The sequence below is a fragment of the Peromyscus californicus genome, unplaced genomic scaffold, assembly GCF_007827085.1.
Source record: "Peromyscus californicus insignis strain IS unplaced genomic scaffold, ASM782708v3 Scaffold_15__1_contigs__length_86483966, whole genome shotgun sequence".
In the NCBI taxonomy this organism is placed as follows: Eukaryota; Metazoa; Chordata; class Mammalia; order Rodentia; family Cricetidae; genus Peromyscus; species Peromyscus californicus.
This window is the reverse complement of record NW_026294447.1, coordinates 76,314,544-76,329,644: the sequence shown is the minus strand read 5'-3', so window position 1 is coordinate 76,329,644 and position 15,101 is coordinate 76,314,544. Positions and strand designations below refer to the sequence as shown.

The window sequence follows — 15,101 nt, the reverse complement described above, 5'->3', positions numbered from 1 at the left end:
ATTTCAAGTATCATTAGGTCTTGGGTTTTTGGTTTGTGTGTCTGCATGCTCGCTTTTGTTTTTGTTTTTCGACACAGGGTGTCTTGTTATATTGTTTAGGCTGGTCTTGAATTTGTAGGCTGAAGTGATCATCCTGCTTCACCCTGCCAAATAACTTGGATTATAAGAGCGTGTCACTGTGTATGGCTTTTTATGAAGTCTGCTGGTAACGTTTAACATACTCTATCTTGAAGATACGATGGTTAGGGGAACTCCCAGTTTCGCCAAATTCTCTCTACTGGTAAAAGGTGAAGCCCTAATCTTCCCTTAAGCCCCACCCCTCCAGAACTACAACTCCCAGGAGGCTGTGCTCTGGCCGCTCTCGGATTTAAGTCAGATTCTGGGCTCCGTTTAAACCAGCCTGTTGCAGAGTGCCCTGGAGTGAGAGGAGCCAAGAGTCAGCAGGAGCTGCCAGGAGTTGGAGCCAGAGAAGGCTCCTGAGGCCAGGTTGAGGGAGGAATCTGGAGCAGCAGCAACCAAGGAGGTTGACAAGATGCTGCTTATCTTGGGACTGCTCACGTCTTTCCTCTCGATCTTGTACTTGACAGCTCCGTCCATCAGGTATGTCTTAATCCAGCCACTCAACACTACTTTACAAAGCCCTGCAGTGGTAGCTGGCTGCGACTGCTAAAGGAGAGATGAGTGCAGCAAGCAGGAAAGGAGAGGTCATGGAAGCCGCCGCCGTGGAAAATGAGGAGGAAGCACCTGGGCGGGTGGAGGTGGGGCTGATTTGAATGCTGATGCTAAGGGAAGGCTGAGGGATGGCTGTCCGGAATCTTTCCTTTGATCCCTTTAAGGTTCTCTGACACTTTCCCTTTCTTTTCTGACCCTAGGTAAGATGGGGTGTCACTGTTGAGGGACTCATTGTCGAGTAGCAGGCACTTTGGGAAGGAAACAAACTCCTTTCCCATGATACTTCTCTCAATAAATGTTTTTGGAAATGGCCCTTTCACTGGGGATTTCTGGAGGTACCAAAGAAAGAACTATTCTGAGTGGAGAATTAAAAATTTGCCAACGATTAAGAAGGTTAGATAGCCTGCTCTACAGACTGAGATCCAGGACAGGCACCAAAACTACACAGAGAAACCCTGTCCTCCCCCGCCCCCCCAAAAAAAAGAAGGTTAGATAGGAGCCGGGCAGTGGTGGCACAGGCCTTAATCCCAGCACTCAGGAGGCAGAAGCAGGTGGATCTCTGTGAGTTCGAGGCCAGCCTGGTCTACAGAGTGAGTTCCAGGACAGTAAGGGCTAAATAGAGAGAGCCTGTCTTGAATCCCCACCCCCACCCCCACCCACAAAAAGAGATTAGATAGACATATTAGGGACAGAGTGTCAGAGTGTCATACTTGATCCTGGCCACTTTTAGAAATGACTTGAACATCTTTGGGCTTCAGTTTTCTTCTTTGTGATGTAGAAATAATACTGAAATGGCTGGGGAGAATAAAATAAATTACACATGGGAAGAGTGTATGTATGGACAGTATCTAGCTCGGGAAAGACAGTGAGTATAGAGACGGTCTACCCTGGGGTAGACAGCGAATGTAGAAAGTGTCTGGCCTGGGATAGATATTAAGTGCAGAAAGTCTAGCCTGGAGTGGATAGTGAGTGTAAGAAGTTTCTAGCCTAGAAATGACAGTGTATAGAAAGTGTCTAGCTCAGTGTCTGTCAGCTAATGATGTTCAGGAAGTGTTGTAGCCTCTCTGGTCTTGTTTCCAACAAGAAAGTTTTCTCTGTCTGCCAGTTGCCTGAATAAAATCCTTAACACAGCGGCAGAAAGTCTCTCAAGATGCTCTACTCTCTAAAACCGAAGAGACAGTTGAGGGGTGATACTTACATGTGTCAGCCCAGATGCTGTCCACCAGTTCTTGTGGTGACTATTGGAGCCCCAGGGCTCAGGGTTACTGATTCCACTAGTGTTCATCACCCGTGTGTTTCCAATGTGGGTCAGAGGAGGAAGCTGACCTATGGGAATCCAGAGATTTGACTGATATCTTTGTTACCTGACAAGGAATGCCTCCATTGGCCCTGGCTCGGGAGCCCTTTCTCTGCTTGTTCAGGTGACTATTTTCTGCTTCTGGACACATGAGCCCATCTATGACTATGAGCTGGTCACTACCTTGCCCAATCAAATAGTAGCCCATGCAAATTAACTTCTTTTTCTGTTTTTTTTTTTTTTTTTTTTTTTTTTTTTTTTTTTTTGGTTTTTCGAGACAGGGTTTCTCTGTGTAGCTTTGAGCCTTTCCTGGAACTCACTCTGTAGACCAGGCTGGCCTCAAACTCACAAAGATCCGCCTGCCTCTGCCTCCCGAGTGCTGGGATTAAAGGCGTGCACCACCACCACCCGGCTTCTTTTTCTGTTTTGTTTTGTTTTTCAAGACAGATTTTCTTTGCATAGCCTTGGCTGTACTGTAACTAGCTCTGTAGACCAGGCTGGCCTTGAACTTACAGAGATCCACCTGTCTCTGCCTCCCAAGTGCTGGAATTAAAGGCACGCACCACCACTGCCTGGCTCAAACTAACTTAAGATGACAAAAATTTTATGACTCCAATTTAAAGCCCTCCACCTTTGGAGTTATGTGGCCTCACTTTATGCATCTCAGCATGAGATCGGGAAAATGGTGTCTGGTTTTCCTCCCTTTGGTGACAGGAAGTTCTTTGCTGGTGGAGTTTGTACAACAACTGTGCAGATTCCTGGGAAGGTAGTGGTCGTCACAGGTGCCAACACCGGCATTGGCAAGGAGACAGCCAGAGAGCTTGCTCGAAGAGGTGAGTCCTTCCCCTTCTGTCTCCTCAGGGCCACACCTCCTGCCCACTTCACCGGGGTCCTGCCTCAATTTCCTTGTCTTCCTTCCTGGGCTCAGGGGCCCTGATGGGAATTCAAGGAAACTGGAATCCAAGTCCAATGTGACACTAATTCACTCTGGCTTTCAGCATTGTTCCCTTCCTGTACCTTCCCGACTCCCTTCCTGTACCTTCCCTACTCCCTTCCCTACTTCAAGGAGTAAGGAGAATGATGTCTCTGTGTAATATTGGTCAAGTCAGTTATTCGAAGGTAGATACTAAGCAGCATTAAACATTAGAGTGTAAAACGAGGGTTCTCAGCTCTACCATGAAAATCTGGAAGTGGCAGTGTGGCCGTTCCGTAGGGACAGCTGTGAGTATGCTCTACCCAACAGCTGCAAACTCACTTCCTGTCCCTCTGCACACATTGCCCCTTCTGCTTTGGCCCCAGGAGCACGAGTATACATTGCCTGTCGAGATGTACTGAAGGGAGAGTCTGCCGCTAGTGAAATTCGAGCAGATACCCAGAACTCCCAGGTGCTGGTGCGGAAATTGGATCTATCAGACACCAAATCCATCCGAGCCTTTGCTGAGGGCTTCCTGGCAGGTAAGGTTCCAGCGAGTAGCCGGGAAAGCAGGAAACTAAGTGTAGGGATGGCTGCCCCACCCAGGACCATCTATGGCCCTTGCATCATACCCATGATCCCACTGGACAGGTTCAGCCACATGAACCAGCAGGACAGGGAATTGGCAAAGGGATGGCAGGGGGACAAGCTGGGCAGGATCTTTATCAACATTTTGCTCCCCATAGGGAATCTTGGAGGTTTCGTCTCCATGTCTGAGCTTGTACCTTGGCATGAGGCGTGGTCCTGCTGCTGCTCTTTTCTTTCATCCAGAAAAATCAACCTTCTGTGGCCACAGGCACAAGATGAGTTTGTGCCGTTGTCAAAATGTTCCCATGTCTTGGGAAATTACCAGCATCTACCAAGGACTACAGGTCCTTGAGGGACAAGGTCTAGGTGTGCCTTGTTTTACCATGTCTTCATTGTCCCAGGGCCCATCAGTGTGGGCCTTGTCCAGAGTTGGTGGTTAGTCCACAGTGGCCATATACATGAACAAATGGTGTGCAGGAAGATATCGGCAAGTAAAACCGGAAACCCAATGACAGTGGTGATTCCATATCACACAGACGGGTCCACATGGGGAATGGCTATTGACCTCTGAGGCAACATCCTATCTTAGAAGACAGGAGGAAGATGAGCGATAATCTTGCATAGCAAAGAGTGTTCACAGATGAAAGCGTGGGGGGAGGGGCAGACACTCGAGACAGGGACGGGTGGCTAGAAGATGCATCGCCAGCCACAGGCCCTCTTTGACTGTACTCAACAGAGGAAAAGAAGCTCCATCTTCTGATCAACAATGCAGGAGTGATGCTGTATCCATATTCTAAGACAGCAGATGGCTTTGAGATGCACTTGGGAGTCAACCACCTGGGTGAGTAGTATCCTTGTGTGGCTGAAACGTGAGTTATAATCCACCTTGTCCTCTATAGCAAGATGCCCTGCACCAGTGCTCAGGATCTCCACTGATCCTCATAGGGCCTCCGAGACTCCTTATAGGATTCCTCTACATAAGACACGTTGCTGGTTTGCACTTCTCTGAGCAATCCAAAATGTGACTCTATGTTTCTATTTAGAAGCCCGCCCCCCCCCCCCCCCCCCCCCGCCCCCAATCTCAGAAGATCCTAGGGAGAAAAATGTCATCCTTGGATGAGGCATTGGCAATGCAGGGCTTGCTAGGCAGGGCCAACCTGTGGGTATGCAGGAATCCAGATTAGGCAGGGGAAGGAACATCCACATGAGAACCGAAGCAAGCCTTGGGCTGGTATGCAGGGGTGAGTGAACCTCGAGAAGTTGGCATACAAGATAGATTGGTGTTTAGAGTTCAAGATTAAGGTTTTAGTCAGAGAAACATGTGGCATATTCTTGGGTCCTAGGCAAACGTTACTTTCCCTGACTACTAGAGCTTTCTTTCTGTATGAGTATACGAGGACACACAGTTATACAGAGAAATTGGAGGCTCGCAGACGGGTATATAAACAATAGGTACAAAAATATAGATTAAGGCCGGGCAGTGGTGGCGCACGCCTTTAATCCCAGCACTTGGGAGGCAGAGCCACGCGGATCTCTGTGAGTTCAAGGCCAACCTGGGCTACCAAGTGAGTTCCAGGAAAGGCGCAAACCAACACAGAGAAACCCTGTCTCGGAAAAAAAAAACCAAAAAAATATATATATAGATTAAATATCATTATTACAGTCTAGCTTTGGCCCTTGCTTTGGAGAATGGACTAACCGAAGAGTAAGGGACCCTGTAGCACGGAGTGACTCATGCTATCAGACTTTACTCACCCTCAGAAGACAGTGAGCTGACACGGATTTCTTCGTAGGCCATTTTCTTCTTACATACCTGCTTTTGGGGCGATTGAAGGAGTCTGCTCCTTCACGGGTGGTAAACCTATCCTCGGTGGCCCACCTTGGCGGCAAGATCCGTTTCCACGACCTCCACGGCGAGAAGCGCTACTGCAGTGGATTTGCCTATTGCCACAGCAAGCTGGCCAACGTGCTTTTCACTCGAGAGCTGGCCAAGCGGCTCCAAGGTACGTGCGGAGAGATAATAAAGTATTTGATTATTTAAATAATAAAAAACAGGATCCTTGTCCCAGCTTGTAGGTTCATAGAAACTTCTGTAACCAGGCTGTTGAACATACACATTTTAGTTGTACTCTGTATGGTCCAGAGAATGATGGCTATGTTTGCTATCTATGATAGCTGTGTTTTTTTGTTTTGAATGGGTGAGTTTATTAAATATGTAGCAGGCAAAAATAAAAGGATAAATAGTGGGAACAGATAGAAGCAGCGAATGGATACTAAAACATCAGATTGGGCACTAACAACATCTAGCAGAGACAACTGGAGTCACCCAGTTGAGAGAGCAAATAAAAGGTAAGGTCGTCGCATCAGGGGCTTACAAACATCTACTGGAAATTCACTGAGGAAGCCCCACTGTGACAGTCAGCTGGAGTTCCGATGGAGAATACTGGATAGAGCATAAAATTGCTTCCAAGTAAAAGAACAAATAGCTTCAGATAAACATAACATTATCAAAGCAGGCACCTACACCAGCCAGCAGAAGCCAACTATTGAAATTGAAGCAGGCAGCTGGGATTCCCTGTTGAGCTTTTCCCCATGGACGAGCTTCCTGCAGCTGAACTTTGGACTCCCTGTTCCTACTCCAGGCGTTTTAATGCTACTGGATAGACAATAGTAACCTGGGCTGGAAACAGTTTGCTGTCTAGCTGTCCTCAAGAACACATTTTTAACGCTCTTAGCTGCTTGCCATTTTTCCCTCTTCCCATTAGAGAGCCAGGGGCCAGCCTGACCTAGGAAAGGACAGGGGGGTTTGGAAGATGTTTGACATAAACATGCTTGAGGCTGAAGGGGAGGCAACCCCGACTCCAGAGCTGGCTTCTCAGGGAGTTCAAACAGAACATAAAAATTTACCAGTACAATGGACATTACAAGAAGGAACTTGGTGTGCCGGGGAGAATGAGATGGAGTCACTGTCCCGTAGGAAGCACCGTCATAAGGAGGTGTTGGAACTCTGTAAAGTTGCCTCATATTTGTTGCCTTTTTGCCTCCTATTATTTCATTCTGTTGTTACAAACAACCCTTTGTGACAGTCAGAGTGGGTGTTATTACTCCTATTTTATGGATCAGAACTGAAATCCATGGAAAAGGCTAGCTCAACTTTACATGACAAATGGAGTCGTCAGACTGTACCTCAGGGATTACTTCCAGAGTTCGTAAAGGAGTCAGAACTGGAATGCGGGCTCTCTGCTCTAAGCCCAGAGCTCTTCCTTCTGTGTATCTCTCACTAAGTTCTGCCAAGCTCCAAAGGGGTCTGTGCCTTCCGTCAGGGAGATAGGGCTGGATTTCAGGCTCCTGGGTCTGAGTCTTTGCCCTTGCACATTCTAAGCTTGTGTATATGTAGACACGTTCCTTTAAGTTCCCTGACTGTCTCCTCAGCTATAAAATGAGGCCTTGATCCTTAATAATTCTGCTCTTGCCTGGGGTCTAGATAATCTGTGAGCTCTGACATCTCTGAGTCTAGGGGACTATTGGCTATTGTGAATAATTCAGAATTGGGGAAGAATGGTCTGTATCAAAATACCAAGGCAGAAGAATAAGATAATCATGGCAATAAATAGAAATAATAGAGAGCTTTGTATGCCAGGCACCGCATAAGCCCCAAAACATTCTTATGAGATAAGCATTAATATTTTCCTCTGTCTACAGACAAAGAGAAAGGCAGAGCTGTATTGAGGAATTTGTTCAAGTACGATTCCTCGCTGAGACAGTCCTCACTCAAGAATCTAGCAATGGGATTAAGACTCTTTACTCTATGTGGGGCATCAGAGCTTGGTCTGCAGCCTGCTAAGTATGACCTTGGGCAGTTTATTTAGTTTCTCTGTGTCTCAGTTTCCTTAGCGTTACATGGGCATTTTAATATTACCTTCTGCACAAGCCTCTTTTAAGAACCGAGACATGACTGGCCTCTGTCCCCTGCTCTCCAAATCCTCCTGCCTCTGAGTAGTTGAGTAAGAAGGGCTATCCCAAAAGAGAGAGTGAAAAGGATGGCACAGAATTGCCTGACCTTGGTGTGACACCTGTGCTGGGTAGAGCTGGTGTGAGAGGAAGTGACATCCTCTCATCATCAGACCTTTGGAGACATATTGAGGTAGTGGGGAGCCAGGTGAGAACCTCAGACGAGCTGTTGAAATGGATTAATAAGGCACATAGTGACTTGGCCCATAACCCTCCCCCACAGTGTTCTGCAGGTCAGTTGAGGATGATGTTTCTTTGACAAGCCACAATTATGAAACCTGATGACAGTCCATGCCAAATCACTGTCGTCTTTATTTTCCCATAGGGCTACCCTTCTCCACTAGCCAAGGCTGCATTTACAACCAGATTTATCATCTGAATAGTAACAGTAATGGCATCATTTGTCTCAATATTCTGAGGTCACAGTAGTCTCCTGCTTGAATTATTTCCTAAGTTAACTTATCCGTTTTGTCCACTGCTAAGTGATCCAAACTCGCATGCCCCCCTCGTGCCAGAGATTGCATAAATCTACAAAACAGACAGGGCTACAGATGAGAGCACATCCCAGGAACAGACTCCAGAAGGATGCCATGCAGTGTTGCCCTGAACTCAGAAGAACCTGCACTGTAGCTGGAATGGAGTCTGAATTGCTGCTCCTGTGTTGATATTTTTTACCCAGCTGCTCCCCTGTCAGACCTCACCTTTATTTTATTTTCTTCCGGCTTTGGACAATAACTACTTTCTAAAATAGTTACAAGTTGCCTAAGATGGGGCCTTTTTAATAGAACATATGCATTATGTGGCCAATATCTTCACTTTGACTTGGTTGTGAGAAATACTCTGCTGTCACATTAAAGGAGGGAACAATAGTCTAGCTTCGCCTGTCCTTGTTTAAGGCATCCACTGTTGAAGATATACTTTACGTTCATGACTGATATGGCTGGAGAACCATATTGAATTTATAGCACCATCAGAAGCAGAAATGTGATATAAGTTACATGTGTCAGTGGAGTGGCCTACTCTTTACAGAGTAGAAACTGAAAATCAAAACACCCTTTGCATTCCAAATTAGAATCTCAAAACTTTGGTAGTTTTCATTTCAATTGCCAGAAGACTTGGAGTTATTACTTAGCCCATCTTCCAGCATACAGTTCAATATCTCACTGAATAGCTGAGGCAAGCCATTGGTGGCTGATTGATCCAATGATAACTCTTCTAGTAACTGATTTATTTTCCTTCAGGTAGTTGTGTAAACCAAAAGACTAAAAAGAAAGGGAACAGCACAGGGAAAGGGCACGGTACAGCCCTTGCATGTAAAAAGTATTGAAAATGAGCTGGTGCCAGAGTCGTGTTGGGGGCTGCTTAATGTCCCATAATTCCCATCAACACTCCTCCACCCACACCTCATAAATGTGCTTGCCCAACTAGTCTCTACTCCAAACCTTTCAAACAGATTGTTGTCCCAAAGCTCCTCCCATGGAAACAGCAAAGATACTGCTATTAATGATTAATACCACTATTTCCCACATGTTTTTATTAGTGGTGTGTAAGCCCCCATATAAGATAACATTGAAACAGGACTCTTCTTTTGGAGCACAGAAAGCTGAGAAGGCTATGTTGAACTCTCTTGAAGAGATCAATTCATGAATACTGGGCAGAGTGAATTTTGAACCCTGGAGGGTTTCGCAAGTCCCTTCTTCTCATTTGGGTATTTTGCAGCAGGGCTCAGAGTGTGTCCTTGGTCTTACTGTGTTCTCTTTGTCCTAGGAACGGGGGTCACCGCCTATGTGGTACACCCAGGTATCGTCATGTCTGAGATCGTCAGGCACTCCTTCCTGATGTGCTTGTTGTGGAGGCTTTTCTCACCCTTCTTCAAGTCCACCCGGCAGGGAGCTCAGACCAGTCTGCACTGCGCCCTGGCGGAAGGCCTGGAGCCCCTGAGCGGCAAGTACTTCAGGTACATGTTAGCAGTGCAGGGGGTCTCCACTACCTGTGTGTCCGCGAATCACAGCACCCCAGAGCTTTGCCCTGGTCAGACCCTTTGTGCCTGATGATGGAGTCCAGGCTTGGGTCGGGTCTGCAAACAGATTGTTATGAGCTTTCCAAAGAAACTTAGGTTAGAAAGAATTGCTTTTGTGATACTGTTTTATTTCAGAATGCCATGTTCCTATGAGCACCGTTGTTTACTGAAAGCCGCTGACGGCTTTCCCTGTTGGTTATGCTATATAACAAGAGTGTTAGCCGGCCCTCTGGACTGAATTATTTTCCTTTAAAGACCAGCTGATGGGACATTTTAATTCTTTGAAATCACTTTGGCATAAAGTGCTGGGGGGTGGGGGAGGTCATGTCTGCTCAGTGTGAACCCTTACTTCAGTGTTGTCAGAGTTGGCCTTGCCTGTTGCTGTGTAGGGATAGAAATTTCAGTACCACATGTAAACACAACTCTAGAGCTTTCAAATAAGAAGTCCAAGATCAAGGCTCCTTCCCTTTCCATGACTGGCCCAGTCTGCTCTACTGTCTGTTGCTAAGCAACGCACCATTGATGAAGTGGAGTGCCAGGAGTACCTTTAGTGTAGCAGGGAATGGGTGAATGGCAGAAGCCATGTGGCTTGAGCTCTTGGAATGTGTTTGACCCTCATCTAAGCGTGTATTAGTTCATACAGTCATCTCAGCTGGCCTCAAACTCAGGAGTTCCACCTACCTCTGCCTCCAGAGTGCTGGGATTAGCGGAGTGTGCCACCATGGCCAGCTCTCGATCTAGTTTAGAGGCCGTTTTTCACTATGAAGTCCAATCTGGCCTCAAATTTATGATTCTTTGGTATCAGTCTTTGAGAGTGCTGGAATTCCAGCTATGTCCCAGCATGCCTAGCTTCTTTTTTTCTTTTAAATGGGACCATTAAAAAAAAAATCTGAATTATGTATGTGGCTCATAATTTTGGTTTGCATCCTTTTTTTGTTTGTTTGTTTGTTTGTTTTTTGGGGGACAAAGTCTCTCTATGTAGTCCTGGAACTAACTATGTAGACCAGGCTGACTTTAACTCACAAAGCTCACCTCTGCTTCCTGAGTGCTGGGATTAAAGGTGTATACCACCATGCCTGGAATACATTCGGTTCCCCCCGCCCCCCTAGATGGGGTTTTTCTGTGTAGCTTTGGAGCCTGTCCTGGATCTCGCTCTGTAGACCAAGCTGGCCTCGAACTCACAGAGATGCGCCTGGCTCTGCCCAGTTCCGAGTGCTGGGATTAAAGGCGTGCGCCACCACCGCCTGGTTTATACATCCTATTTTTATTGAACAAATCTATCCCACAGTCTGAGTGTTTACATTACTGTCTTATGAATGTGACAGATATTATGTAGTCATTTAATATGATTTCAGATAATATTTAATTAATAAGGGATTTTTCATAATACAATATGAGGAAACAAACAAAAACAGGCAAAAAACCTAGACTATAAAATGATAGGGGCTGATGCCGGGCGGTGGTGGCGCACGCCTTTAATCCCAGCACTCTGGAGGCAGAGGCAGGAGGATCTCTGTGAGTTCGAGGCCAGCCTGGTCTACAGAGCGAGATCCAGGAAAGGCGCAAAGCTACACAGAGAAACCCTGTCTCGAAAAACAAAAACAAAAACAAAAACAAAAACAAAAACAAAAACAAAAACAAAATGATAGGGGCTGGAGACATGACCCAGCAGCTAAGAGTTCTTACTGCTCTTGCAGCGGACCCCAGGTCAGTTCTCGGTGCTGAGTGTCTCACACGGCCTGTAACTTCAGCTCCAGGGGGTCTGAGAGCCTCTTCTTGCCTCCACAGGCCTTCACTCATATGCACAAGCTCTCACACAGACACACTTAGATACATGTAGTGAAAAAGAAAATCTTTAAAAAAAACCATATAAACTTTTGTTACAAATACATAGTAAATATTCTAGAAAAACCAGTTAGTGGGTAGTAAGTAATGCTACTTCTAGGAGTTGAGGAAGAGTCAGATAGGATGTGAAAGAGGATTGCCACTTCTTATTCTACCTGTTTCCTTATTATTTAAAATGTTTTGGAGGGTCATACATACATTTGCTATCTATATCATTAAAATGCATTTTAACAACAAAAAAAGACTTCTTCCCCAAACCAAATACAACATGATCCCACTTTTGTATAAAAGTAAAAATACATATACATTTATGTGTATCTATATATAAACAACAAGGTTGGAAAAGAATAAGGCTAGTCAAATGATAAGCTCTTCTTTTTTTTTAATCAGAATTGTATTTTCCAAACATCATATAAAAGTATCATAATTATAAAAGGTAGACTCCAGTGGGGTAGTCTATCTCTTATCCCTCCCATCCTTGATCCCTCTGCTCACTCTAAAACAGGGCAGTGCTTAAGTCTCACTGGGCACAAGTGACTTGGGATGGAATTCAGAGTTTCTCTAAATTTAGTAAGAAAGTCAATGTAGTATTATCTGTGACTTTGTCACCACAGGGTGACAGGTATTTTCATACCACATTGAATTATTGAAAATGTTTCATAATGCGTCTTTTGCTTACAATTACTTTGAAATAGTTGGGTATCAGTTCTGGTATTACATCTTGTTGTAGACCATATTAACAAAAAGCCTATGTATTACTATTTCAAAGTTTAAGTATACATGTATAAGTGAATACATGTTTATATTTTGTTGTTGTTGTTTTTTAAATCTTTAAATTTGCATGTTTCTGTGTGAGTGTATATGCGTGTGTGTGTGTGTGTGTGTGTGTGTGTGTGTGTGTGTGTGTGTACCCAGGGAGGCCAGAGAGGATATTGGATCCTCTGGAACTGGAGTTACAGGTGGTGTTGAGCAGTTTGACATGGTGCTGGGAACCAGACCTGGGTCCTCTGGAAGAGCAGCAAACATTCTTAACTACCAACTCATCTCTCCAGCCCCTGTATTTTGTTTTTTCAAGACAGGGCCTAATTGTAGCCCGGGATAAGTCACTCTGTAGCCAAGGATGACCTCAAACTTCCGATCTTTCTGCCTCTGCTTCCTAAGGGCTAGGATTATTTAGGCTGCACCACTACACTTGACCCTGAAATACTTAGGAATTCATTTCAATGGAGTTTCCTTAAGTCCAGTGCACATAGTTTATGTAATTAGAACTCTGTTCTGAGAAATGTGTTCCAAGATTGTCAGTTTTCATTCTAATGTTCACTCTCTACGCCCACCAGTGACTGCAAGAGGACCTGGGTGTCCCCAAGGGCCCGGAATAAGAAAACAGCTGAGCGCCTGTGGAATGTCAGTTGTGAGCTTCTAGGGATCCAGTGGGAATAGTAGCCCGGAGGAACATGGCCTTTTCAGGCTCAATCCATGCCGTGATGCAAGGGGACAAAAAAGAAGGCCAGCCCAAAAGGCTTATCCTCCGGGCCTGCTGCGGCTGTGACTCCTGCCTACTCAGAATCTTCTAGAACACTTTATACACAAGACCTTTCTGTGAGGCAGGGTCATAGTACAGAGTGATATTCACACCGACAGACTATTCTCCTGAAAGACGTCGAGAATCCACAACTCTCTGGGTCAAGAGGTCTATGTAGATGCCAGGCTGGACATGGGGGTGGTAGAGGAACCTAGGAAATCAGGTCAGTTTCCTCACCAGCACCATAAACACTAGCCTACATGCTCCCAGGATCACCGGCGTTGCACATTTCTATGAACTATAGCCTCAAGCTCTAGACTGGCCTCTCTTCTCTTTGAAATGAAACACAAGTCACGACCCTGAAGTCTGGACCAACGTGGGAAGAAATGGCTCACTTTGACCAAACTTCCTTTTGAGCATCCTGGAGCCATTGCATGAAGCTGGGCCTTCCTGTTTTCCACCATGTATATTTTCCCTCCCCCACCAACACAACACCCCCCCCCCCCCCCCCCCCCCCGCCCCAAACCATTCTCTTTACCTCAATTTTTAGAGAAATAAAGATTTGTGTTCATCTCATTGCCTCATGTATTTTCTCAGGGAGAAATGGAAGAAAAGAAATCAGCCTGTTAGTCTAGTGAGGCATATGTCATCTTCCTGAGCCACTCACCCATCCATCCAGAACTTTCTTAGAACACTTCGTCTGGGTACAGAGTAAGATGGGCAAGTGAGGCATTCACTCAGGTTTCTTTCAATGCCAGTATTTTATTATGAGAAGTGAGAGGTGTGGCTTAAAATACAGAGCCTTTCAGCTCCACCATGGATTGACCAGATAGATTTGGCATGTAGGTACCAAAAGAGCAAGCCCCCTCCAATCTGTCTCCCTAAACTTACGGCTCTCATTCCCTCTGGCTCTCCTGTTCTTCTGTGTTGTGGTCCTCACGACCTTGTTGCTGAAGGTCACCCAGAAGAGGTGGGCAGATGTGGCTAATGTTACAACCCATTGGCCCAAGAAGCCATGTTTATTGATCCCAGATCTGAGGCATCCGAAGGGCAACTGGTGATAAATATTCTCTTTTCTTCAATACAACATAGCCCTAAAATTTTTATTAGTATATATTAATTGTAAAAAATAATGGGTTTATTTATGACATTTTTACACATGTATATGAGGTACTTTGATCATATTTATCCACACTTATTCTCTTGGCCCTGGGAGTAGCCTTTAAAATCTTTTATTATTCTCTCCCAGTCTCTCTTTCTGTGCAATGTGAGTATGTGTGTGTGTGTGTGTGTGTAAGAGCGTGTGTGAGTGTGTGAGAGAGAGACGTTGAACTCAAGGCTCAAAGTCAAGACAAGACAGAAGAGACAGTAGTACTTCCTGCACTGCATTGATGATGACCCTGAATGTCCTCTCTGTGCTGGAAACAGGAACAGAGACTCAGAAGCACGGAAGGTGGAAAGCAAGCACACCCAGTTACTGTCTGTGTGGTGAAGCACACCATGAGTGTGTGTGTGTGTGTGTGTGTGTGTGTGTGTGTGTGTGTGTGTATGTATGTGTGTAAAGGTTCACACGTGAGTCCCAGGCAATCTGCCAGGTCTAAGAGATCTAAAAGGTGCAGTGTGAACAGTGACGCAGAGGACAAGCTTGAGGTGGGGTTCACATATAAGTCAGAGGGGGATAGATAGAGACAGAAGAGACAAAGCTGTGTGTGGGCTGCAAGAAGCCAGTTGCTCTGGCTCCCCAACCCAGGGCATCATATTCCTATTGAAGTCAGCATTAGATGCTGCGATGGAGATTATGTTTATAAATTGCCACATGCTGTTTATGTTTGAAGCTGGCTCTGGAAGCAAGGTAGTTCTCCCTCCATTCCAGACCCAATCATGTTTGTCCCAAAGTGTCCCCTAAAATTCATGGTCCAGGACAGGCTGGCCTTGTGTCAAGGAAAAAGGAGGACAGCGAAACAGCCAGACAGTGAAAACATGATGTCCCTAAGAACAGGAGGGTGAGTCAGTTGATCTGTGCCCTTAAGAACAGCTGGAGGTAATCATATAATATAAAATATAATATAAAAACGCTTGTGGGAATAGCTAATTGGAAGTCTCACAAGAAAGAAAGGTGTTCTGCTTGGAACCTTGTCATAAACCAGGGACTCGACTGATTGTTTTCTTGCCTTCTTGAGCTGTTCTGCTGGATAATGGAAGCGCCTAACCTGATGTCCTGCCATGCTATTTT

At 45.5% G+C, this 15,101-nt stretch overlaps 1 protein-coding gene across 1 annotated transcript; it reads left to right on the top strand.

Moving 5' to 3' along the window:
* Window positions 1-359: 359 nt before the first annotated feature.
* On the top strand, window positions 360-13,362 carry Rdh12 (retinol dehydrogenase 12). The gene is made up of 7 exons (XM_052739462.1): window positions 360-600; window positions 2,684-2,802; window positions 3,269-3,424; window positions 4,207-4,311; window positions 5,264-5,473; window positions 9,249-9,438; window positions 12,684-13,362. Exons 1-7 carry the CDS (start codon window positions 533-535, stop codon window positions 12,784-12,786), a joined length of 951 nt encoding a protein of 316 aa, XP_052595422.1. The 5' UTR covers window positions 360-532; the 3' UTR covers window positions 12,787-13,362.
* The last annotated feature ends 1,739 nt before the right edge of the window (window positions 13,363-15,101 follow it).

What these genes read in the sequence shown, in the direction of transcription:
- Rdh12 (XM_052739462.1), top strand. Translation starts at nt 533, where the DNA reads ATGCTGCTTATCTTGGGACTGCTCACGTCTTTCCTCTCGATCTTGTAC. An exon ending in CAGAGAGCTTGCTCGAAGAG is followed by an intron (nt 2,803 to 3,268) that starts GTGAGTCCTTCC and finishes CTTTGGCCCCAG; the next exon opens with GAGCACGAGTATACATTGCC. An exon ending in CTGAGCGGCAAGTACTTCAG is followed by an intron (nt 9,439 to 12,683) that starts GTACATGTTAGC and finishes TACGCCCACCAG; the next exon opens with TGACTGCAAGAGGACCTGGG.